The 25,953-nt window shown below is 41.2% G+C and overlaps 1 protein-coding gene across 1 annotated transcript; it reads right to left on the reverse strand.

Annotated features, from left to right (window-relative positions):
• Positions 1–503: 503 nt before the first annotated feature.
• Positions 504–25,111, reverse strand: LOC144534123 (serine protease HTRA3-like). Its single transcript, XM_078275856.1, has 10 exons — positions 24,346–25,111; positions 14,145–14,244; positions 12,985–13,117; positions 12,072–12,161; positions 4,997–5,191; positions 4,812–4,844; positions 3,677–3,791; positions 3,532–3,589; positions 2,759–2,854; positions 504–2,636 (listed from the first exon to the last, which is right to left on the reverse strand). Exons 1-10 carry the CDS (start codon positions 24,758–24,760, stop codon positions 2,468–2,470), a joined length of 1,404 nt encoding a protein of 467 aa, XP_078131982.1. The 5' UTR covers positions 24,761–25,111; the 3' UTR covers positions 504–2,467.
• Positions 25,112–25,953: the final 842 nt, after the last annotated feature.

The following is a 25,953-nucleotide window of genomic DNA, read 5'->3' on the forward strand; positions in this document are numbered from 1 at the left end:
TCCAAGCGAGCTGAGGCGATACCAAAAGGTGATGTGAAAACCTGCACACTACTGATTGGTCGGAGAGAATGGTCACTAACCACTGCGTCATCATTGCTAGCGACAGACGGGGGTGTCCTGAACAAACCCGCCATTTTTAAAAAGTGTTTTTTTTGCTGCCTCCAGCTTCTTTCTAAACAAAATTTTTCTTCTGGCTGCGGCAACAGCCACATGCCGAGAGTCAAAAAACTAACACACCTTCAACGTTCTGTGTGTGTCGCGTTAGGTTTACGGCAGTTTCCTGCAGCGGCGGTATGATGACCAGCCACTCTCGCCTCAGACATGAGGCGGTACTGAATCTGCAATGGCGGCCGAGTCCAGTAGAGTCGAGCAGGTACCATGTAATGGAAAAACGCCATTAGTATGGGGTTATAGGAAGTTTTTTTCCAGCAAAAGATTTAATATAAGTCATCACCATATTCAATAACGGTTTTTCAGCAGTTTTGGAATGAAGCTGCCTGGACTATATTCATTGTCTTTTAATAAAACCATTTTCATATCTAAAACAAATCAGGTTTCATTGCAAATTTTACAAACTATTTAGCAAAATCCTCCTGCAACATTTTGGAATGGCTCTTCTAATCATACAAACGACATACAGTACAAATAATAAAAAATTATAAAACATAGCACTCAATAGTTGAGGTCAAGAAAGACTGTCCTTCGTATCTGCACTGGGTGATGATTGAAGGCCAATATCGACAAAACTAAAACCCTATTTTCATGAAAAAGGTGGTGCAAAGTGTAGTCCACGTGCAGGTTACGAGGCACAAAGAGTATGTTGACACTATACGCTTGTATACTGTTTAGGAGGGAACTCAAATGATAGAAGCAGAGTTGATGAAGGTGACTGAATTGATACAATTGCACTTCATTTGCATTTGATAATGACCTGAAAGATTTTATGAACACAGACTTGATCTCATTAACCTCTTTATCATTCAATACAACTCTGTTCACCATTAACAGTGAGGTTGGCATTGGTGCATTTATTGTTGGGTCAAACTGGCAATAATAAGCCATACCCAGTGACTCTCATCATCCACCCATTCAGCAAAGAAGCCCATACATCCTGTTCCCCAACTGCTTCCTCCTGGTCCTCCTAGGGGAGCCCAATGTGTACCCAGGCCAGATGGGATATATAATCCTTCCAGTGTATTCTTGCTCTGCCCCTTTGTCTCCTCACCATTGGACATGGCCAGAACACCTCAAAAGGGAGGCATCCTGAAGACAGCCTAATCCGAAGCCTGAACCAATCCGAGTGACTCCTTTCAACACGAAGAAGCAGCCAATCTACTCTGAGCTCGTTGTGGTTGTTTGAGCTCCTAACGCTGCCCAGACACCGTGCAAGGGAAACTCAATTTGAATGCTTGTATCCATAGTTCTTCAAGTCATCATCCAAAACTCATGACAAAGTTGAGGGATTGAATGTAGATGGACTGGTGGGTCAGAATCAGTATGAGATTTATTGCCAACGCAAGTTTCAAGAGCTTTGCTTGTTCCAGGTCAGTTCCCTCTTCACTCCCTATGGAGTGGCCAATTGAGAAGCAAGCTACCTCAATTGGATTTAGATTAGGGAGACCAGAGGGCATGGCTTGCAAGTGCTGGCCCCACCAGGACATAAGGGTCAAGTGCAGAGCAAGTTAAGGGGTTAAGACACCGGCAATGAACCTTTGTTGCATCTCTCTCAGGTGAAGGTCAGGTGAATTACCAAACGGATGGATCATGTGATGGCAGGGGACTTTGTGTGCTGACCACAAGCCACGGAAACTAGATCTAAGTAGAAGCAATTTGGATGGTACAGTGGAACAGTGGACTTACTCTTGTATGGATACTGAGGGGTCATTGGAGCAGGACTTATGACCATGTCCCCCAGTCAGAAAAATGCTTAAAAGCTAATTCATTATCATCACCTTTGTTTTTGTTTTAATTTATTAGCTAGTTTCAAGTTATCAATTCAATAACATTCACCAACTTTGCTTTTATCTTTTTGTGATGTGCACCACATTGGGCTGCTTAACTTAGCCGTTATTGCCTCATATTAACATCATATTTTTTTAAGGGAACTGTCCAGCAAATGTGTTGAAAAATGTATAATCAAAGTAAAACATAACATATATCAAAGGGGTTTGGGTTTATGCGATTCGGTAGGGGGTTCCTGTGTGCACCTGTTCCAATATTGACCTGGTCTGAACAGGAGGAAGGCACAACTGTAAATCCTTGATACCAAACTCAATTGCACAATGTCGGTCATTGGCTCCTTTTACTTTGGTACAGTCAACAACCAGTTGCCAAAATATCAGAAGATGTGTGCCCTTGACAAACGTTTCACTGCAAAGGTGCAGAACTTCCACCATCCGATGTTTTTTCACAAAAATAGGGCCTTAGATATTGGTCTAACTCTGCATGAGTGCATTGCTTCCAATGTCTACTGCATGATAACGTCAGGTTCGATGTTAAAGAGCAAGTCATCATTGTCCCTCCTGACCTCCAGTAGTAGGGCTGTCTCCTCCTGCAGTGCCCCCTGGAGGTCAGCTGTGGCCATCAGAGGTTTGCCATTCAGTTTCACGATAATGTCACCATCTTTGATACCACCTCTGGGGACAAAGAGAGGGACAAAGAGAGACTGTTATAGGTAAAGCATTAATTTTACTTCAGAAATGAGTAAAACACCGTATGCTGCATTTGTTTGAGGAGAGAATGAATGAAGTAAACCTACTTTTGTGCAGGTGAGTGAGGAACAACCTCATGGACGTAAATCCCACTGGTAACATTAGGGAAGTCTGGGTTCTGCTGTTTTAGCTCTTCAATTAACCTGGAACCAACAAATATACAGTTTCTCAAAAAAGATCCATTATCTTACCAAAGTTGGTAAGTTTGTGAGATTTAACTAATTTATTTCAGGAACCAAAGGTGTATAAATACTGTATATATTTATTTAACCTTTATATAACCAAAACATCCTCGTTGCAAGTGTCCTGACCAAGATAGGATGTAAAAAGTCAAATATAAACAATAACAGATGGATAACACAAAATCAGGATTTGAGAAAAATAAAATGTATAATACATTCATATAACAGATTTCATTTCAGCAAGGTAAAGTGGTGAAAATATTCTAAATATAGCTTACACTTTCAGGTGACTAAAATACATTTTGCTGCTGCTGGCTGCCCCCGTCAACAGCAGTAAATTCCATGTTGGTACCCTGCCTGCTTCTCCAAACTGGGGGCGTGCCGACTGCCATCTACAGTACTGTAGCTAATACACTGACTATGGATAAGTACCTCATACAACCCAACTTCAAAATACCTGAACTATCCCTTTAAGCTACGATAGGCCTTGTTTTAAAAATAACGTAGTTAGGCCGGCAGTTAAGTATTTGAACCAAGTTGGATATTACTTAATTAAATAACATATGATACCATCATTCTGTTCTTATCTATTTGCCATATTTCCCATAAACATAATATTATCATCAGTTCCGACTTACACTGGTGTGATGGTCAGCATCCTAATTCCAATGAAACGCTTCTTTATTGACCTCACATCTGAAAGAGACTTGGACAGTTAGTTTCTGTATATTCAGCAAGAAACTCATAGATGTTTAATCCTAGCCCTATCCTTACCAGACTCACCTTTGCTGTGCTTGTCAAATGAGTCATTAAGGAAGCGAGTGATCCTGTCGGAGGGAATGGCAAATGAGATTCCTGCTGCAACCTTTAGGGTGTTGATGCCAATGACCTCACCATCCTCAAATACAGAGACACAGAAGTATTGTGAGGCCATACAACAGAAAAAAAAAAAAATAGGTTTCTTAGTTTGCTGTCATCAAGAATAAGAGTTCCTGTTCGTGAAGTTAAACAACGGACTAGGGATGCACAGAATCCAGATTTTTGAGCTTCGGCCGAATCCCGAATCCACTGGTTAAGATTCTGCCGAATCCTACTCCCATCCTCAGTCCATGAACACAGTAAACACATTGATGAAGTAAACAACATCCACAGCCTCTAAAATAGTTAAATGTTACAACTTCATGTTGAATTCACACACCAGATGAGTGACAATTTTGTTTGGCAAATATTCCCTAACCAGTGTATGATGAAGGTGTTGCGAAATGTTTGTTTTAAGCACTTAAATAAGAAATTCATGTTGTTTAGTTTAAAACATACAGTCTAAAGGAAATGGTCAATTATAGTGTGATTAAAACTCACTATTTACATTATTTACAGTACTTGATTTACAACTGATATGTGAAAAGGTACACAACCTTATTTGTTTAACAGTAATTTAGTTTTACTGCGAACCGTCACAGGAAGTGTTTTTATTTTGAAGTAGCCTACACGGAAGTTGTCTGTTGTGTCCTCTTGCTAGTTTACTGAGATGAACGTGAGACGCTAGATGCAAAACATGTCCGTCACGTTTAAGTTGTTCACTTTCTTGTGTGTAAAACTGCAACATATTGAACAGTAAACGTTCACAGTAAAAGACAAGCGTTTTTGGTCGTCGTTCGAAGCCATTCCACTACAGAAGGCATGTTGGGTGGGTGAAATTAGCGTTTAATTAATTAACGTTAGCTAACGAGCAGCAGTCAGGGTTCGGTTCGGTGGAAAACCATTCTAAGGTTCGGCAGAAACCGAACCCCGTCAAAAAGCCCAATATTCGGCCGAATCCGAACCCAAATCCTGGATTCGGTGCATCCCTACAACAGACCCAAGCAGAGAAAGGTATTTTACAGCAGGCAAGCTTTGAGGTAGGAAACCAAAAGCTTACCAAATTGACAAGAGGTCCTCCTGAATTCCCATACTGTGAAGGAAAACACAAAAAACAGTAGTTCACTGTGGCGTAGCAAACTGCAAAAACACCTTACAATGTGACATTTTAACAACTTCAACATACTACACTGCTTAACAATACTTTTGACGCAGAGCACGTTTTCTGCCTTGATATAGTCTCACATTGATAATAGCGTCCGTCTGGATGTAGTCCATGTCGGAGTCTCTGAGGCCCAGCTCCTTGCCGTCTCTCTGGGCGGTGCTGACGATGCCAGTGGTGACGGTGTTCTGGAGGGCGAAGGGGCTGCCAATTGCAACAACAAACTCCCCGGGTCTCAGGTCTGCACTGTGGCCCAGAAACAATATAGGCAGTTTTGTCTAGGAAGAGGCAAGAACAGACAGAGGGTAAGATATCGCTGTAGGACGATATAGGATATTTGGGGGAACCCTTCATAAGCAAGAAAGCACAATCATTCACACTTATATTTACACCTACAAACAAGTGTGAGTGTCCAATTCACCCAACATGCTTTGAAATGTGAAAGGTTTTTTAGGAAATGTATTATTATTATACTATTATCGTTACTGCTATTGTTACCGCTATTAATATTATTTTATTATATCCACTGCTATAATTCAATTCAGTTTAAGAAGGGGACAGTGCAAATTAATAAAACCAATGATTATACATGGGTTAAAAATGCCAAAATGCTATTTTTCATCTGTAGTCCTCTGGGCTCAATTTAAAAAAAAAAGCTTTTTAAAACACAAATAAACAGGAAATAAAGACAACTCAAGCAGAGCAGAAATTAGCACAAAACAAGTCACAGCACAGAAGTACAAAGATTACCAACAAAACAAAGCACAAAGCAGAACAGGTTACAAGATAGAACAACAGAGCTTAGAGTACAAAGACTAGACAAGACACAGCTGTTGAGAGCAATAAAAGCAGTAATGAACTAAGAGAAAACAATAAGTACATTACATTTATGTTGAGACTCCAAACTAACAGAATACATACATAATAAATCATTTTAGTGCCGACACGTATATGTATTGACCATCCATTGGGTATCTCAACCCTACCGGTCGAGGCAGATGGCCGCCCACCCAGAGCCGGGAGTTTTTTTCTTGCCCCCGTTGCTCTCTGTAAATTATAGAGTGTGGTCTAGACCTGTTCCATATGAAAGGTATCCTGAAATAACTTCTGTTATGATTTAACACTATAAATAAAATTGAACTGGAGCACATGGAGGAAGCCCTTCTGGTTGCATCTTGTCTATACACAGTTTATTATAAAGAAATACTACTTAAGCATAATATACATAAGTACGATGGAATCAAGGAAAGACAAGCCTTAAAGGTCCAATAGAAATCACAATCAGTCATTCATTTTTTTCCAGTCAAAAATAATGCTTTTAAAAAAAAATCACATGAATCTATTGTTAATATTTTGCGCTAAAACGGAGCGTTTCAGGCAGAGGGTGAAAACAGGTATATTCAGACAGACACTATGAGAAAAATAAAGTATTTTTTGAACATTAAAACATGGAAACATGTTCTACATAAATTAACACAACATGGGACCTTTAAACCTTAAAACTAGCCAGGTACATCCCGCTGTAAAGTAAACACAGCCGTGGACTAAAAAGCCGAGGTTGCACTGCAAGATAAAATACAGTCATAAAAGATTATCGAGGTAGTAACTTTTAATGTTCAGCTCTGTATGCTTTTGATATTTGTGCTTTTGTTGGACTGTTTCCAGAGGAGCACTTCTCTACAACAATATTATGAAAGGTAAAATGTGAATGCAAATCTAAAAAGGCATAGAGCAAAAGTACAAAAAAGCTTTCCATTAGTCTGCGCTGCATTCTTCCTAGTCCAACCTCTTTCACAGCTGTGTAACCGCTGCTCCTCGGCTCATTAATCTACCATACACCCAAAATGACCTCGGCCCAGAGGCCTGTACATTTACATTTTGCACACTCAGGGAAATGAGACCAAATGCATGCTACAAATATAACGGCTCCAAGAATCCAGTGTGCTAGTATGGCAAAAGCGGGTATCAAACCTTCGCACAACCAACAATCAACAATTCCAACATGTGTGGAACGTGAAGAGCACAAATTAGATAAAGAGCGGAAAACCATGAATGACTGCTGATGATGGAAAATGCTTTAAAACAAAAAAAGTGAAATCAATAAAAGTACATTTGAAAACTCTATGGCCTAACATATCACTATGCAGCCATATTCTGTACAATATATATATATAAAAAATACAAAGAAAAATGGGAGGGCATATGAAGAAAAAAATTGGTGGAGAAAGTGAAGGAAAGGGGAGGAAAAAAATGGAGCTGAGTGGAAACACATTCCCAGGAGACAGATGGTGTGACGGAGGGAGAGAAGGAATGAGTAGAAAGGATTTATTTAAGGTGGAGTGCTCTGGATTGTGTTTCTCTTTCTCTTACTCCTCCCATTTCTAATGCAGAGATGTCAACCGAGGTTCAACTGATGTTGGCTTTTGAAAGAAGATATTTTTGCACTGAAATGACCCACCCATCTGTGTCTTCACCTCGACAATCACATTTTGTATGGTCAAGTACTGTTCAAACTCACAGCAATATCTTCTATTTCTATAGTGAAAATCTCCAAGTTTCCAAAGATACCAAATGAGGCTCTCCAGACAAATTTTGGGGAAGTATTTATGAAAATGATGCATCTAGAATATTTCCATTTTGTGAAATGTGGTAGCTATAACAAAAAATGTTGGATGAATGATGAACTGTTGGAACAAGATATTAAAAGAATATATGCGTGTAAATCTGCATTAATCATTTTTTTGGCCTTTACGTAGCACAACGATATTAAACTTGCTGACAGATACACAACTGTCTTATATTGTATGTATTATATATATACACACCTGCTTTCATTTTGAGTCATGGAAAGATAAGAAAATTGCAATAGTATCCCCAAAGCAGAACGTCTTATTTGCTCATTTGTTTTTAAACCATCCCTGTCTTCTGAAAATGAGGTTTTCGTGCTACTGCGTTTTTTTAAATCAATGTTTTTAATGAACATATCTTCATAATTACAACATATTCATATGGAATGTATCTGCAAAACCACAATCTTTTTCTAAACCAAATCATTATCTTTGCTTAACCACCTTTGTGTGGTTGTGGCCTAAACCTAACCAAACATGGGCCACAGTCCTGCCTTTCAGTGTGGTCAGTTTGAATTTCTTGTCTTGTTTTGTTTGAGGAAATTCAAACTGTCCAACTTGTGTAAGCTTGTTTCAATGCACAACTTTGTCTTAAAAATCTTCTAGACGTTTTTGTGGGGGATGAATGGTTACACCTTGCATGGCGTGCAGGACATGTGCTCATTTGTCCAGCCTAATGTGGTACAAGTGCTTCTTTAATGTCTAACCTTTGCAGGTTAGACATGGTCCCAGTTTCTCTGGAGGACCACGCAGCTAAGGAACGTTGCCATCCCTAACTCCAACATCCCATGGTTCAGCACAGTCGGCATCCAAGGCATTCCATGCTTGCAAAGCGTTGACTGGTCGTGACTGTTTTCCCAAGATGGCGCCTGCCTGTATACGTGAACGGTACTGTTGGTTCTTTTTAATAAACTGTCTGTACACTTACAAAGTTCTCAATGCTTCAGTTTACATGTAGGGACCCTCATTATGCTACCGTGGAAGTGTGGTGCTATTTTGAGCCTTGTTAGTGGTATAGAAATAGCGATTTTTTTTCATTTTACTTTACCCGTGCCCCGACGACTAGCGTTATAAGCTAATTAGCGGTTTGCGCTAAAACTGGCCACATTCGATTAGCATGAAAAAATATCCCAGAGAACGGTGAACTCGGTACACGTGTTATTAACCCCTGGGTTCATTTTGCGCCGGATTTGTCCTTTAAGAAGCTAAATGAAGATGTAATTCTCAACAATATTATTGAAAAGTCCAGCCCAGTAAAATCAGCAAACTAATGCGACTTCAGTTGGGAGTTGACGAAAGAGCAGCAAACTAAGAAAATCCCCCTATAATCCCTGAGGTGGTATGAGCTGTGGATGTGCTGTACACTCAAGCTGGAAGTATTCGGTATCACCCCAGGGGAGGTTTGGATTGTGGTCCGTTACCCCACCCTACAGTATTAACACCACTGTGAACCTGGATACACGACACACACTGTAAACACACGCACAAGCCCAGAACAGAATCATTAATCTGCTGGAGTTTTACTGCAACTGGAGTGCTAATGGAGGCCAGGAGGCGGGTGCATGCTACACTGTGGAGTCATCATTGTAAACAGACACTGTTTTGTTTACTATCTAGAGTTTATCCGCGAGGATTAAAGCGGGCATATCATTAAATCAAAAGGTAACTTTACGGTGCTTGTGCACATACATTTTGGTATCTTGTGTGCCTACCAACCGCCAAACTGTGGAATGAGGCAACTCAGTCAGTTTTTGTGGGCTGCATTGTTCAGAAAACATGGGATTCAACAAGCCATTTAGATTTGGCTCCCCTTCTATATGTCACACGCAGCCTCATTAGAATATACCCCCCCCCCCCCAAATCTGAGTATCTCCACATCTCCACCCAAGGCTTGAGAACTGCCTTGCAAAGGTGAGAAATCTTTTTACTCAGAGCACACTGGGGTTTTTTTTTTTTTCGGGATTTGGGCTTAAAGTAACCTGATGCGCCAGATGGTTTTCTTACACAGAACCATCTGAGAAGCAGTCCTTGGAAACTGTTTGGAAAAGAGCAGGCACTTTAAAAAAAAAATACCTGGCAGGCGATTGGAGGAACCGTCTGTCTAGAACGTTAACCATTGTTAAATTGGTTAAACCACGCCCGTAGCTGCCAGATTAGCACCGATTGGTTCAGCAAGCTAGTAGTACAGACACTGACGCATTACTTCAAAGCCTGACAAGATGGATTTTCTTTCAATTCTCTCTCGCGTGACATTGCGAGAATCCTGCTGCAGTGCAAGGTAAGGCTTAAAGAGACAGGCGCTAAAACGGAGCGTTTCAGACAGAGGGTGAATACATGTATAAGAAAAATAATGTGTTTTTTTAACATTAAAGCATGTAAACATATTGTAGCGGAAACCCAAAATACAAGTATGAACCTGAACATGAACATGATATGTGTCCTTTAACAGACATGTTGAATGGGTTTCCTATCTTTAAAAAAAAATGCTTTTGTTTTTAATGGGTTTTGAACCTGTATTGTATATAATAATTTGATAATCCTCTTCTCCTCTATTATTGAAGCCTGTAATGTTACCACCACCACCACGTGCTCCAAGCCTCTGCAGAAATATATATAGCATCACCTTGTGCTTTTGGTGTGCGTATAGGTCCTTGTAACCACACTTGAAGAACATGTGATACTAACTGGTCAACACACTCATTGCAAATATTTGGTAGCGGTATTGTACAACAGACTCAAACCAAAAGCGAAGAGATATGTAGTTAACCTCTTCCACTGACATATCTGTGACTTGGTCAAATTTATGTTTGCTCAAAATGATAAAAGTTCATTCAAATTCAGACAGAGATCTGACAGTGTTCCAAGTAAAAAAAACAAATGATGGCTGAATTCTGTGGAAATAGTGCACAAAACATCAAGAACATTTCCATAAAGTATAAAACCAATACATAGCCAAGAATGTGCCACTTTTTTTTCTTTTTCTTTTTTTTTTACATATCTGGGTGTTCTCGGATTAGACACAGGAGTACTGTTTTCAGTACTTCCCTTATTCCTTTTATTCAAATTTTAAAACAAATCCTTATTTCCTTATATCCGTATTATTGAAAATACTGGGGTCTTTCTGAGTGGAGTTTGCACAGGATTCCTATTGGCAAACCTAAAAAAAAAAAAAAAAAAATACTACAGGTGTGAAGCCATAAGACCACCCCATCACCCTACCATGGCTGATGGTCAGAACATGGGTCATTCAACAACTAAAGCAGACTTTAAGAGGTAAATGAGTGAGTGAGTGAGTGAGTGAGTATGATTGCTGGGATTAAAATGCATGTGTGCTTATGTGAAATGCCAATGTATGAACTGTGTGTCAACTATCATAATCATCTGACTGTTTGACTTTAATGTACCATGTTCACTGACGCAAGTGACTTCAGACTGTAGTGAGAAAGGATGACAGCTGGACATTAGGGCTGCAGGATATGAGAAAATAATATCTAATTGCGATCATTTTGACTGATATTGCAATTGGGATATGATTCACGACATTGGAGGAAATTGTAATTTTTGTATCATTATTCGCATTTTCATTGTAAATGATTATAGTGTCATATTAGCGAGGATCTGTACCAAACAAAGAGTTTTTCTTTAGTCTGTATGATAGGATTTGTAGGTCGGGACGTCTCTGCAGCACCACAGTACTTCATTCAGAATGGTTTGACACATCGTTGGCCTTTAACAAATATTGCGACCCCCCCAATGGAAATTTATGTCACCCATGTCTGGAATTAATATCAAATGATACAAAAGACATCACAAATATAATTTGATGGAATGATGCAGCCAATAACAACATGGCATCTTTAGGTTAGGTTATTTTACCCACTGTAAACATCCTTTCCCTTTGAAGCAACATTACTTCAACAAGTACTATTTTAGTAAGAGGTTCTGTGTCGAAAGGAGCCAGTTGAGGTGGTTCGGGCATCTGGTAAGGATGCCCCCTGGGCGCCTCCCTAGGGAGGTGTTCCAGGCACGTCCAGCTGGGAGGAGGCCTCGGGGGAGACCCAGGACTAGGTGGAGGGATTATATCTCCAACCTGGCCTGGGAACGCCTCGGGATCCCCCAGTCGGAGCTGGTTAATGTGGCCCGGGAAAGGGAAGTTCGGGGTCCCCTGCTGGAGCTGCTACCCCCGCGACCCGATACCGGATAAGCGGACGAAGATGGATGGATGGATGGATGGATGGTTCTGTGTTGTTGGTGTGTCTTTTCCTCACGTGACCACAATGGTCTGTCTCAAACTGGCAGCAAAACGATGACATTCCGTTCTTATTTATTGTTTGTTAAAGCAACACTAGAGAACTTTTCCCTACAGGTTGGAAGAGGAATTGTCCATTACATTACATTATGCAAGTTTGCCAGATCGGGTAGCGCGAACTGTAGTTCCAATGAGACAACCTGTAGGGGGACTGAAGCGGGAAAAGTTCTCTGGTGTTGCTTTAAGAAAATCCCATAAAATCCCATGGAGCTGTGCACTCACCTGTGAATTGATTTTGATGGTAGCAATGTCTGACTTTTTGTCGATGTCTTTTATGTTGGCTTCGTATACGTCACCATTATGCATCTGGACCTTAAGGAAAGAATGGAAGAATGAGATTTCAAGAAATGTAACATCTGAACTGAAACTTAAATCAGAGCATAGGATTCGGTTTGGTCCATTTCTGTGGAGTTAGCCTTGTATCAAATACAGTGCATCTAGTACTTTTTCTGCAACGAGGGTTAATGCCATACTGTACGTACCTTTTAAAGAACCAAAGTAAGTTATGTTTTAGCCAATTGTGGTTCAATTAGATATCATTTTTTGAAGGTCATTGACAACGTCTTGAATTTGCCAGAAGCCAGGATGTGGTGTCAATGTTCAACTTTAATGTATTGTACATTGAAAATGTTACTTAAGTAAAAGTATGTAAGTATCATCAGGAAAATGTACTTAAAGTACTATAAGTAAAAGTACTCAATGCAGAAAAATCCTCACATTTTAGAAACTGGAAATTAGCCAAAATGTAAATCAACTAAGTGTTTAATTGGCCAAACCTTTTCAGCTGGACGAGTAAATATATATATATATATTGTTGTATACAATTAAACACCATATTTTATAAACTTCATGTTTTGTGTGCAAAAGTCTTAATGTGTAAAGTAACTAGTAACTAAAGCCGTCGGAAGAATGTAGTGGAGTAAAAAGTACAATATTTCTCTCTGAAATGTAGTGGAGTAGAAGTAGAAAGTGGCATGGAAAGAAAAGACTCAAGTAAAGAACCTCACCATTTGTACTTAAATACAATATTTGAGTAAATGTACTTAGTTACATTCCACCACTGAAAATACACCCAACCAACACGTCTGTGCACATTTAAAGGGAAGCACAAGTGACGAAAACAGTATTTCAGTACCTTGAGGTGCTGTTGACCGGACACCGGTGTGGTGCTGGAGACTACATGGGCATTGGTTACAATCAGTCCGTTATCTGACATTACAAAGCCAGACCCACTCGACAGAGGGATGTTCCGACCGAAGAGAGGATGCCTGGGGGCGTGAATACAAACATTAGGAAATGGAGCTGGACTGGCTTACAGAGAGAAGATGTGACTGCTAAACATTTTGTTGGCCCCGTTATCTCAAGTTTAAGACTTGAGTGCCATAAATCTCAAGCTATGTCCCAATTCAAGGCCTGCAGCCTTCGGAGGCCACAGCATTCGAAGCCCACGACGGCCGAAATTACAAAACAGTCTGGTCTGCAGGGCATTTCCTGTTTGCGTCGAAGCGCCGCTCCTGTCGCCTAGCAACCTTGACAGCTGCGGCTGATAAGTGGTCAAAAAGTTTAGACCGAAATGGAGCCAGAAGTTGTTCTTTTTTATTTTGCCATCTAGTCAAGTGTCTCAAAGAGAGAGGAACATAAATAATAATCCCTCATGTAGCCTACATGTGAACATCTCTCGTCTCTGAGCCGGCCAGATATCCAGCTACCCCCCCGCAGAGCCAGCTGGCGTCAGGCCAGTTTGTGGAGCTTCTACACTTGGAGAACATTTTAAAATCGCCATGAATAATTCATTTCTCGCCTAAAACATTCTCAGAAGTCAATTTAATAATGAAATAGCAGAGGGAAATTGTAAAAAGAAGAAATATCGGTTGTTGGCCGTTTGTGCTTGCCTGTGCTTCTGCTTGAAGGCCCAAATCCAATCTCCTATCCCTTCTGTAAAAGGAGGCCACGTCTGTGGACCGCATTTGAAGGAGCCTTCGAAATTAAATGAAATGGGACGGACTTGGTCGCGCCGGTGTGACGCAATCGCTCTACGAATGCAGCCTCCGAAGGCTGCAGCCCCTGAATTGGGACATAGCTTCAATATGTGAGAAGGTTCGCTTCAATAAGGATATATTACATCTACCTTATGAAACCCATTTGCTTAACATGTAAGCAAAGTTGTTTTTTAATGGATTCTAAAAGTTGACCTTTTAAAGTCACGTGTTCTGAACTGACATGATAACATAACCTCTACAAAACACACACACACACACACATACACACACACACACACACACACACACACAGTACCTGAGGAAGAGTTCGATGTGGACCACAGCTGGAGCGATTTTCTCCACCACGTCGGCTATGAAGTTGAACTTGTAACGAGGACTGGCAGCATGTGAAGGACCTATACTGGCAAAAAGAATTATGTATTTGAATAACCAGTCAACACTTTGATTAAGCAGCAATTCAATGGACTTTTAACTGACGTAAACCAGAAGAAAGCACGTTACAGTAATCTAAATGAGAAGCTAATAAGGCGTTAATGGAGGACTTTCTCAGTGTCATGAATTGAAAGGATGGATCTGCCGGAGGCAGGCATTTTGTGATGTTACTTGAAACATAAACTTGAGTCAAAATTGAATCCTTCATTCTTGCACATCGGCATTACACGGCTAGAGAATGGTGAACAGTTTTGACGATACAAGTAGGAATATTAGTAAAGATTAATATCTCAGTTCTGTTGAGACTCAACTGCAGGAAGATATATTTATATTTAATACAATATAAAAAATAAAAAAGCAGCAGAGGGTCAAGGATAGACCCTTGCTGTACCCCACAAATCACTAGGTGGACAGTAGAATAGTTACCAGTTGTGAAAGAAAACTTCACGTTGGGGAGGTACCAAATAAACCATATAAGAACCAAACCACAGCACTTACAGTAAATGTAACAGTACTAACACCAAGCACCTGCCAGTTTGTGAGTCTATTAGAATGTCATCGTGGCACAAACAAGTCTTAGTTTTGTGAATTTGGCAGCATCCAGACTGAAATTGTTCAAATGAACAATGAAGTAAAGCTGCAAAGATGTATCGATTAATCGATTAGTTGTCAACTATTAAATTAATCGCCAACTACTGTGCTAACAATTCTCTAATTCCAGCTTGTTAAATGTAAATATGTTCTAGTTTCTTCACTCCTCTGTGTCAGTAAACTGAATATCTTTTTTAAGTTGTCGACAAAACAAGACAATTGAGGACGTCATCTTGGGCTTTGGGAAACGCTGATTGACACTTTTAACCATTTTCTAGCTTAGGTTTGTCACTTTAGGGCCTCCATACTTAAGAGCCTCTGATGGTGGCACCAAAATCCTTTTCTCTCTGATTTAACTCCTGAAATATGCAGTGGACAGTCAAAAGTAAAGACAGTAAATCTGCGTCAGAACATCGCAAACCAGTTCCCCTCTGTTCCATTACCCAAACATTAACAAACCCACCTGATGGCACAAAGCTGGCAGCACTGATGGAAAACTAAGTTTAATTTGCCAGGATCATGTCGTGACCCCCTTTTACTGTATGCCAGTGAAAATGAGTTCCACGTGCTCTCTACAGCTGCACTGTACGCTGCTGAGCCAAGGCTGTGGTTTGGGATTTTAGACTCTAACGAGATTCTCAAATGACAGGCAGAATCCAACCAAAGGCCAAAGCCAGTGGGTTTAAATCTTAACATTACTGGTCTTTACAAAGTAATTTATTTCTTATAATCAGTGGTGGAATGTAGTCAAGAAATCATTCCTACCACAGACAATACAACTTTTAACACTTCATCACTGAGTGTGATAAGACTCATATACATCACAACTGCACTAAGTGCAACTTGCACAATATGTTTACTTACATTTTTATTACTATTTAAGTAGTTGTACATTTTTATTACTATTTAAGTGGTTGTACATTTTTATTCCTAACTTGTATGCATTTTAAATATTTGTCCTTGTATTTTATCCCATTTATTATTTCATGTATATTATGTATGTGTGCTGTGTGTCTGATATTTTGCTGCTGTAGCACTGTAATTTCCCATTTTTGGGATCTATGTATCTATCTGTCTATTTATCTATCTATTTAGTTCAGTACATTTACTCAAGTACTGTACTTAAGTACATATTTGACGTACTTGAGATTTTTCTTCTCATTTTTCAGATTCATCTTCTACTTCTACTCTAGAACTACTAGAACTTCTACTACTACATTTCAGAGAGAAATATTGTACTTTTTACTCCACTACATTCATCTGACAGCTTTAGTTACTAGTTACTTTACACATTAAATTTTGCACACAAAACACATGTAGTTTATAAAATAAGTTTTTTTTTTTTTTTTTACAAATTAAACTAGCCAACAATTTACAACATTAACCTTGTTTTATAAGAACAAGGAGAGATGCTTTGTACTAGGGGTGCACCGATCTGATATTAAGATCGGATATCGGCCCCGATACAGACAAAATAGCTGGCTCGGGGATCGGAAAAATGAACAGATCCACAAGCAGATCCAGTTTTTGTTAGGAAAGTAATGTTTAGTTAGGAAAGTCTGGTGCCTTTAGTCTCTTCCACACGGTGGAAGGAAGGTATAAGGTGGAAGGTATACAGTGTATTATTAATTCAACAACAAAGGGTACAAGCAGCCGAAATGGGTTTCCTCAGGAGGGTGGCTGGCGTCTCCATTAGAGATATGGTGAGAAGCACAGTCTCTCCCTGGGCGCCTCCCTAGGGAGGTGTTCCAGGCACGTCCAGCTGGGAGGAGGCCTCGGGGAAGACCCAGGACTAGGTGGAAGGATTATATCTCCAACCTGGCCTGGGAACGCCTCGGGATCGCCCAGTCGGAGCTGGTTAATGTTTGCGGTCCCCTGCTGGAGCTGCTCCCCCCGCGACCAGATACCAGATAAGCGGACGAAAATGAATGGATGGATGGTATCGGATTGGTATCGGATTGGTATCCGGTATCGACAGATACACAAAGCCCAGGCATCGGTATCGAGACTGAAAAAGTCGGATCGGTGCATCCCTACTTTGTACCAGGTTGTAGCACAAGTGCTATTTTCCGCCTGCAGTCCCTTGGCAGGTCAGTAAAACAATAAATATTCAACGCAAGTGAAATACAAAACATCAGAATATATAATTTTGCAACAAGAGTCACAACTTATTTACAATAAAAACAAAGTTATGCAATCAAAATCCTTCAAATCAAAAAACACACTTCATACATTTGTACAATTTTGTTGTTACAGTAAGAAAGAACGCTAGTTTTTATTAATGCCTCTGCCCGGGTCTGATTTTCCCCGCGCAGTCCCAGAATGATTTGCGGCAGGTAGACGGCGCTACAGTAACACATTCTGACGGGTCACAGATTTCTTTGTAACACCTGAAAAGCCTGTGTTAGGTATCCAGCCAGGTGACAGGAGATGTCTTTATATAGGCCTAATTGTATTTTAATGTTATATTAGAAGTTATCTGCTGTAGTTATGGCTGATACTGGGGCAGGACCATCACAGGAAAGAAGGAAATTAAACCAAGAACAACTAAAAGATAAACGGTAATGTCAAAGACGACGGGCGATAACGTGAGTCACACTCGATCGGGCTTTCAACAGATGGAGACAATTACGGGATTGTAAATGATTAAAAAACGACCCCGAAATGGCCCTCAGGTATGTAATGTGTCTATTTCATTCATGAAATAACTTGACAATGCTCGATGTGGTTGTGCGTCAGTAGTCAACATGATATGACGCCCCCCTTCCATTTAGCGCCTGGTTTTTATTTATTTTACTCCGTGTTTGTGTTGGCCTACTATTTTCTGTTCCCTTGTCCCCCTGTACTTGTGTACTTGTGTAAATCATCCGTGGGTTTTAAATAATGCGCTATATTAATCTAAGTTATTATTATGTTGGTTGCTACAACAATCTCTTCATGTTTTGTCTCGTGACCCAGCGACAGTGATACCCGGTTTATCTCACGATACATCCAAAGTAGGCTAAGTTACCGTATGTAACACTTGAAATGCAACGATGCATCTGTAACGTTTTCTCTTATTGTAAATGAATGATTTTCTGTCTGAACAAAACATTCATCGCAACTATATGACCTCCTGGTAACACTAACTCAGTAATCTACAGTGGGTAATACAGCACCGTAAAGAAATGAGCTTTAGGACAGCAGGTGTGGTAAAAACAGCACCGCTTTAGTCCAAAGGGGCCGCTAGAACCAACACAAACTGAAAGTTACATAATGCCACTTTAAGTAAAGGATTTGAATACTTCTTCTACCACTGCTCATTATACAGCCTTTAAATATAATGCAATCACCATCAAAATAAATAAAAAAACAAATAAAAAATCATGGTCATTGTCTTCACTCGTGTTTATGCGCGCGAAAGTAGCCGGACGACACAATCTTCTGAACATAGTCATGTTGAGAGATCCAGAGAGAGTTGTGTGGAGCTGAAAGTCTTAATTAGCTTTGTAGCAACTCATTTGGCAACGGCTTGAATGTAACGGACGTTCATTAATATCAAAAACTTTACGCGCTAAAACTTTAATGTCAGAATTCAGACTTTTTTTTTTTTAAAGTGCTCATATTACGTTTTTTGGCTTTTTCTCTTTCCTTTATTGTGTTATATATCTTTTTTGTGCATGTTATAGGTTTACAAAGTGAAAAAGCCCAAAGTCCACCCCAAAGGGACTTACCATCTCCAACAGAAAACACTGTTCACAAACTGCTCCAAACAGCTCTATTGTAGTCCAGCCTTTACTTCAGAGACAAACGTGGTCACTTTGGAACACATGGTATAATGCTCGCCTAGCTGCTAGCGTGGCACGCCCTCATACTCTGCTTCTGACTGGCTAGTAGTCCTTACCTAGGTACTGTCAGGGCACGCCCTCATACTTCTGACTGGCTAGTAGTCCTGGCCTAGGTACTGTCAGGGCACGCCCTCATACTCTGCTTCTGACTGGCTAGTAGTCCTTAACTAGGTACTGTCAGGGCACGCCCTCATACTCTGCTTCTGACTGGCTAGTAGTCCTTACCTAGCTACTGTCAGGGCACGCCCTTATACTCTGCTTCTGACTGGCTAGTAGTCCTTACCTAGCTACTGTCAGGGCACGCCCTCATACTCTGCTTCTGACTGGCTAGTAGTCCTTACCTAGGTACTGTCAGGACACGCCCTCATACTCTGCTTCTGACTGGCTAGTAGTCCTTACCTAGCTACTGTCAGGGCACGCCCTTATACTCTGCTTCTGACTGGCTAGTAGTCCTTACCTAGCTACTGTCAGGGCACGCCCTCATACTCTGCTTCTGACTGGCTAGTAGTCCTTACCTAGGTACTGTCAGGGCACGCCCTCATACTCTGCTTCTGACTGGCTAGTAGTCCGTACCTAGCTACTGAGCTTGTGCGACTCCCAACAAAGATAGAACAGAAGTGAGATGTCTCACTCTGTAGCTAAAACAGAGAGCTCAACACACAGGGTGAAAAGAGGAGCTGCAGCAATGTGCAGTACAACAAATATATGGTGTTTTTTTTTTGTTTTTTTTTATTCAACCATGTAAACCTATCGATTCTGACTTTTTTCTCTGAACTTGATATATTTTTTCACCCGTGGCCCTAATCCTCTTGCAGTAGAATTGTTTTTATGAGAGCACCAACTTGTCATGGGTCACCATGGCAGGAGTGACAAAAGTCAAAAAGGTTTTTCCATTAATAAGGTAACGCACACTTCCATAAGAAAGAGAGAACCCCCCCTCCCCCCACCACCTGCTGTTGCTCCTGTCAGAAAGCTCAAATAAATAACTTTCTCTGTCTGACGATTCTTCCCCAGAGAGACACACGGACCAGATGGAGGGTGTTTGAAACAGCACATGTCAAAGCTTTCATGAGTTGTACGGAGTTTGAATCACATTAGTGAAAGAGTCAAAGGTATAACTGAAGTGTACTAATTCTATCTTTGTTGATTAATCAAGGCTTTAAAACTCCACTTCTACGGATTGTTTTTGGGGGGAAAAGACTTAAAAGCCACTTAAAATGAATTCTTTTTTTGCCTTGGCAATTCAGGACAATTTTGCTTAACTCTACTACTGATATAAATGGGCATGATGGGTAATTTACCACAACCAATTTGGGAGTTGAGAAATGCAGGTCAGTCACCCATACAGTATATTTTTAGTTAACCACGCCCGTAATGCTCTAGTGACATTGTTTGTGTGTGTGTGTGTGTGCGTGTGCGTGTGCATGTGTGTGTGTGTGTGTGCGTCAGCCACATACCCTTTAAACCCAGACAAAAAGGATCAAGGGGAAATGTAAATGGCGTCTGCCACAACTCTGGGCTGCAGGGACTTCCTGTTTCCTCAGTTGATATCTCCCATTGGTACGTGTGTGTGTGTGTGTGTGTGTGTGTGTGTGTGTGTGTGTGTGTGCGCGTGTCAGTCAGTCGAGCAGCAGATCTGTTTTATTCATCAGCACTGAACAGACGTCCAGCCTGTCCAACACAAGACGTTTGATTTTCAGACTGAAAAATGCACACATTTGGAACGTGCACCCGACCGACGGGCACTGTTGCCACACTCGGTGACATACGCTGACAACAATTTAACATCTTAAGAGCGTCGGCAGATCGCTAGGTGCTACGACATGAGACGCTCTCCTAAAGGCACACCCAGCACAAAGACAAGGGCTCGACGTTAAAGCACAGCGCGTAATGCAACAGCTCCACCAAAACACGGATGTGTGAAAGGACGTTTTTGAAATTAACCAAAAATGATTGTAAGGTATTTTATTGTGTTACCTCTGTTAAATGTTAGGAAGAAGTTCTGAGGACTATGGTTAACTGCTCATCAGATCTCTGCAGGGTAAATCCAGACAGCTAGCTAGACTATCTGTCCAATCTGAGTTTTCTGTTGCACGACTAAAACAACTTTTGAACGTACACGTGTTCCACCAAAACAAGTTCCTTCCCGAGGCTATTTTGCAGAGGCACCGCGGCTCCGTCCGGCGCTTAGCACTGCCCAAGACGATTGTGATTGGTTTAAAAATTTTTTTAAAAAAAGCCAAAAGACCAGAGCACGTTTTTCTCCCATCCCAGAATGCTGTGTGGACTCGCCAGACCCTCCTCCGCAGCGCTGTGGAGGAAGGTCTGGCAAAGCGAGACTAATGAAGAGATGTGCAGTGCCCAAATTCCAGATGGCCAGTCCGTCACTGCAGCCCAAAATAACAGTGTAATAACAACGTGAGCTTGATGAGTAACGTTCGAGTGTAGCCTTTATGAAAGTTAAAGGTAACGCAACTCTCGCGAGGGGATCTTGACAGCGTACAGAAATGATCTGAACTCAAAGGCTGGAGGAGATCGGGCTTAAAACCTTTAAACCTTAAAGCCTTTGTTAGGAACAGGGTGGTAGACGGCACAGTGGGAGTGGGAGAGAGAGAGAGGTGTAGAGAATGTGGTACAAATGAAGAGGGTAAAACAGCATATAGTGAAGGAAGGATGGTTATTTAATGGCCAGTAACTTTTCTCCCCGTTTAGTTTTGAATGGAGACAGTAGTCTAATAAATTGTTGAGAACTGCAGGCAGGAGCATTTATATAAGTGTGACAGAGCAAATGAGAAACATGCACAGAGTGTGGACAGGAGTGTAAAACAGCAGATGCTGACATTGTTACCCAAAATACTGGCCATCTGTGTGCTTGTACTGTATGTGTGTGTGTGTGCGTCTGCCATCATGTTTAGCAGATTTACTGACTACTTTACTGTAGCTGAGTATTTACTGAGCATGTGGGATAATGTCAGTACACAACTCAACAAAATATAGTCAGTCGTTTCAATGCGAGGATCACTAAGTCAGAAGGACTCATTGTCTTGGAACCATGAACGTGGCGCCAATCCATGGTTCCATGTATGAAATATTTAATAGAATAAGTGGGTATTTAGTCTGGATCAACAGAAGTACATTTCCAGGATAAAGCCTGAGGAAGATGAGGGACATCCGACGCGATGTCCGCTCTCTTTGTGTCGCCGTTTTCGAACTCCATTCGATTTGGGAAAACAACAACAACAACCTTCGAGCTAGCGAGCTACACGCTGAAAATGGCAAGTTTTGAAGAAATATTGGATCGGGCAACAAGCCAGGCCTGCTTGGTTCTTTCTGGGAATGATTGTAAAGATTTACAAAGAATATGTTTTCGGCATTTCCTCTCTAACTGGAACGTTTTGGGGCTGATTGGTGAATTGCTGTTGACAAATTACACTCGGCGATACACTGGTAAGAGCTAATAACGTTTAACCTATATCCAGCTAATTTAAATAGCTCACGTTACTGTATTACGTAAACAGTTAACTTCATTTAATATTGTATGTGTGCGTTATGCTGATAGCCAGGCTCTCATTGGCTAGCTGTTGGCCAATCAGAGTCAAGCAGCTTAGCTCGTTGAATATTAATGAGAACTGGCACAAACCGAGCCGAGTCCTCCTGCAGGCTAGCTATACCACGCTGGAATGGCTTGAAACAAGGTAACCAAGGCATTTTTTTTCCACAGAAAATGTTAGTCCATGGTAGAACTTCAGACATTACCACAACGTAATGAAATGAAAGGGCACCTTTAAGATATTTTACTAAAAGAAAGATAAAGAGACTTAAAGAAAATAAGAGAGTGCGAGACATATGGCGCAAGACTTCACGAGGGGAGGGGCTGGAGGCAGCTGGTCTGGGTACGCTGTAAAAAATGTCGCCTATTCATGTTTTTAACACTAGATGCGCCTGCCTATTAATCGGCTTGATATACTGGGATATTCAATTCCCACTGTGATACATCAACCAACGTGTCCCTGAGCAAGATACTTAACATATAGTTGCCCCAGAGACGTGCAACCTCTGACATATATAGCAATTGTAAGTCGCTTTGCATAAAAGCGTCAGCTAAATGACATGTAACGTAATGTAACTACATCAGCACCGGTCTCGTATCAGTCTAAAAGCAGTCTGCTGTGAAGCCCCCCTCCCCTTCCAAGATAGAAACTGCCTGAGCCCACACCAGTGCTCAGATAGAATCTCCTCACATCCTTTCATGAGGCAGTCTCCACTCTCTGACAGAAACCCTGTTTACAGAGCGAGGCCTGCACACGAACTCTGTGTTTGGGTTGGGGAATTATCTAGGCCAGTCTGTAGGACAGAATAACAACTTTTTACAGGAGGTGGGGTTCATTCTCACTGTTCCAAATAACTGCTTCTGGTCTGCTTTAACGGGCTGTTAAACCTGCACCTGCCCTCTAACCGGTGTTTAATGCTGCTGTGGAGCATTACTCTGGAGACCAAGCCTTATTAATCTGGCTCTTATTAGTGAGTTGGAGACAGTAAGAAAAGCCACATGGCAGTTTATTGAGGTGGGGGTGGAGGGCAGATCACATTCTCCTGATGAGTCAACATAATATTGTGGGAAACCCATTTCTACTATAGTAACACCAGATTCACACCGAGTTCATTCTTGGCCTTAGGAATAGCAGTTTATAAAACCACTGTTATTGCTGTAAGTGCATAAGGTATTAGGGATAGGGAAAATCATATGTATTGTGATTTTTTTTGCAACGATTTTTTTAAATTGATTCTTTTCCCTAGAATCATTTTTTTTTATTTCATTTTTTTTTAACAACAATTCACCTTAATATTTTCTGTTTATACCATACCGCCAACGGCGACTACATCATATCCGTTTTCCGACCGAAAGCAGAAAAAGCAGAAACTCCATGTTGTGTTCTTCTTTACAAATGAAATAAATGGCAGACTGACTGACTGACATGTGATGTGCATTCTTCTTCGAAAACAATCAGTTTTTAGAAATGTCTCATGATATATTGTCTCTAGAAGTGTATTATTCAGCTTTTGGGGAAAAGAAAATCGCAATACTTCTAGAATCGCGATAAATGAAAAGCGCAATACAAATCACATAGGCACCCATGCATCGTGAAAGAATCGAAGGGGGGACAAACGCATAGCGACCCAGCCCTATAAGGTATTGTTCTTCTGGTGTTTTTTTGTTACAGACAGCTTCAGGTGCATTTCCACCTCCTTCTGGACTGGAGGAGGACCCTGATTAACATCAGCAGAGAAAACCAAGACGGATTGAAACGAGAAATCTGATATATTGGCACATACCAACACATTGTATGATATCATACAAAATAGGTGACTGCCGGCTGGTCATGTGACAACCTGTGGCTTCCATTGTGGCTACCTTACCTACCATATACTCAATGTGTAAATACATTTTATACAATACCGATTTATCTTTGCTATTGATATATTAGATTCATATTAATGTAGCCTACATTGTCAGACATATTTTAATTTTTGAAAAACTAAACTTTCAACTCTGCACTAACTCTGAGGACCCCCCCCAGGTGCCATGGACCCTCTTCTTTAGACTGTCTGGTTTACTAAATGAAGCCACCAATGCATAAATCGTACCTGTGCTGGACTCACACGGTCCTTTCTGGACCTGGGTGACGCCTGGCAGTCCCTGCTGCAGAGCCTTCCTGCTGGTCGCCTTCAGCTGGCACACGTTGCCGTACGTCTTCCCGTCGCTGCCGCACACCTCGGCGCTGAACCTGCACCGACAGAAGCCCTTGGAGAGCCGCTTGCCCGCCGGGTGTTTGCACTCCAGTCCGTCCCCGCACGGCAGGTCGTCTTTGCGGCCGCACGGTTCTCGCTCTCCCTGGGCGCACACCAGGCAGCAGTTGCAGCGGTCCGGCACGTAGCCGCTGGGGCAGCTGGGGCTCGGACAGGTACTCACGTCGCACCGGGTCGGACACTTGTCTTTTGGCTCTGCGTGGGCAGACTCCTTGAGGTACAGGAACACAGCGGTGTACAGGAGGACTTGCATTTTTTTTTTAATGGCGGGAGTTCGGGCGGATAGAAACTTAGAGAAGTTTACGACCAGAACACATTCCCTAGCTCCGCGCTGCTCATCACTTTGTGGAGACTTTACAGATGGGAATCCGCACACACGAAAGATAGAAAGACAAATGTCTCTTTAATATTTCAAAATACATCAGAATAAAGCGATCCTGATATTGTAAATTGGACGGTGCGGCTTGTTATTTGCTATCTTGTAGTAGCCGCGTGTAATTGAGAGTATCCAGCGGAGGTAGACGGGACGCTGTGCTTCCTTTGCCCAGGCAGAGTGCACATCCGCTCGGCAGGGAGAGCGCCTCTAGCAGTGAAGCTGGCCGGAGAGAGGGAGGAGATGTGGGGAGAAGCTGTGCTCCTGGAGGCGTGGCAACGGGACTCAGACGCAGATGTTGGCAACACCACTGTTACCGTGTATGACCTCAGTCAGACTTTATTTTAAAGTCACATTCAGTGGTGGAAAAAGTATTTAGATCCTTTACTTATTAAATAAATATACAGTGAATAGGCCTAGTCTTGTTTTTTTTTAATCACCTTCAAGTTGTGTCATCATTTAAAAAAAAAGAAGAAGTAATATTTGGTCCCAAAGCATTGCTCTAATGGATGTATTGCTACCATTACACAATTAATAATGTCCATTACTGAACAAGTTCCTGAAATGACATGTGGACGTTGTGTATTTAGCCATATAAAAGAAAAACATGAAATATGTGGATTATGCAGGAGTGGTTTAACAAGTTTCTATGGATAATGAGATACTGATGTGCAGTGGTGGAAGAAGTATTCCGATCATTTACTTAAGTAAAAGTACTAATAGTCTACTACACTGTAAAAATACTCTGTTACAAGTAAAAGTCCTGCATTGAAAATGGCACTTCAGTAAAAGTATGTAAGTATCATCAGGAAAATGTACATTAAGTATTGAAAGTAAAAGTACTCAATGCAGAAAAATCCTCCCATTGTAGAAACTGGACAAACAGATCCAAACAGTTGTGTGTTTAATGGTCTAATCACCCTTACTGGACTGGTAGGCCGTTATATTGTTGGCTAGTTTACTTTAGAATAAAACATCACGTGTTATAAACTACATGTGTTTTGTGTGCAGGAATCTTAATGTGTAAAGTAACTAGTAACTAAAGCTGTCAGATGAATGTAGTGGAGTGAAAA

This window comes from Sander vitreus, chromosome 19 (assembly GCF_031162955.1).
Source record: "Sander vitreus isolate 19-12246 chromosome 19, sanVit1, whole genome shotgun sequence".
In the NCBI taxonomy this organism is placed as follows: Eukaryota; Metazoa; Chordata; class Actinopteri; order Perciformes; family Percidae; genus Sander; species Sander vitreus.

Excerpts from the sequence above, each read along its gene's own strand:
- LOC144534123 (XM_078275856.1), bottom strand. The coding sequence starts at position 24,760 with ATGCAAGTCCTCCTGTACACCGCTGTGTTCCTGTACCTCAAGGAGTCT. Across the intron at positions 12,162-12,984 it reads CCGGTCAACAGCACCTCAAG|GTCCAGATGCATAATGGTGA; the intron begins GTACTGAAATAC and ends TCTTTCCTTAAG. Across the intron at positions 2,855-3,531 it reads ATGCTGACCATCACACCAGT|GTTAATTGAAGAGCTAAAAC; the intron begins GTAAGTCGGAAC and ends TGTTGGTTCCAG.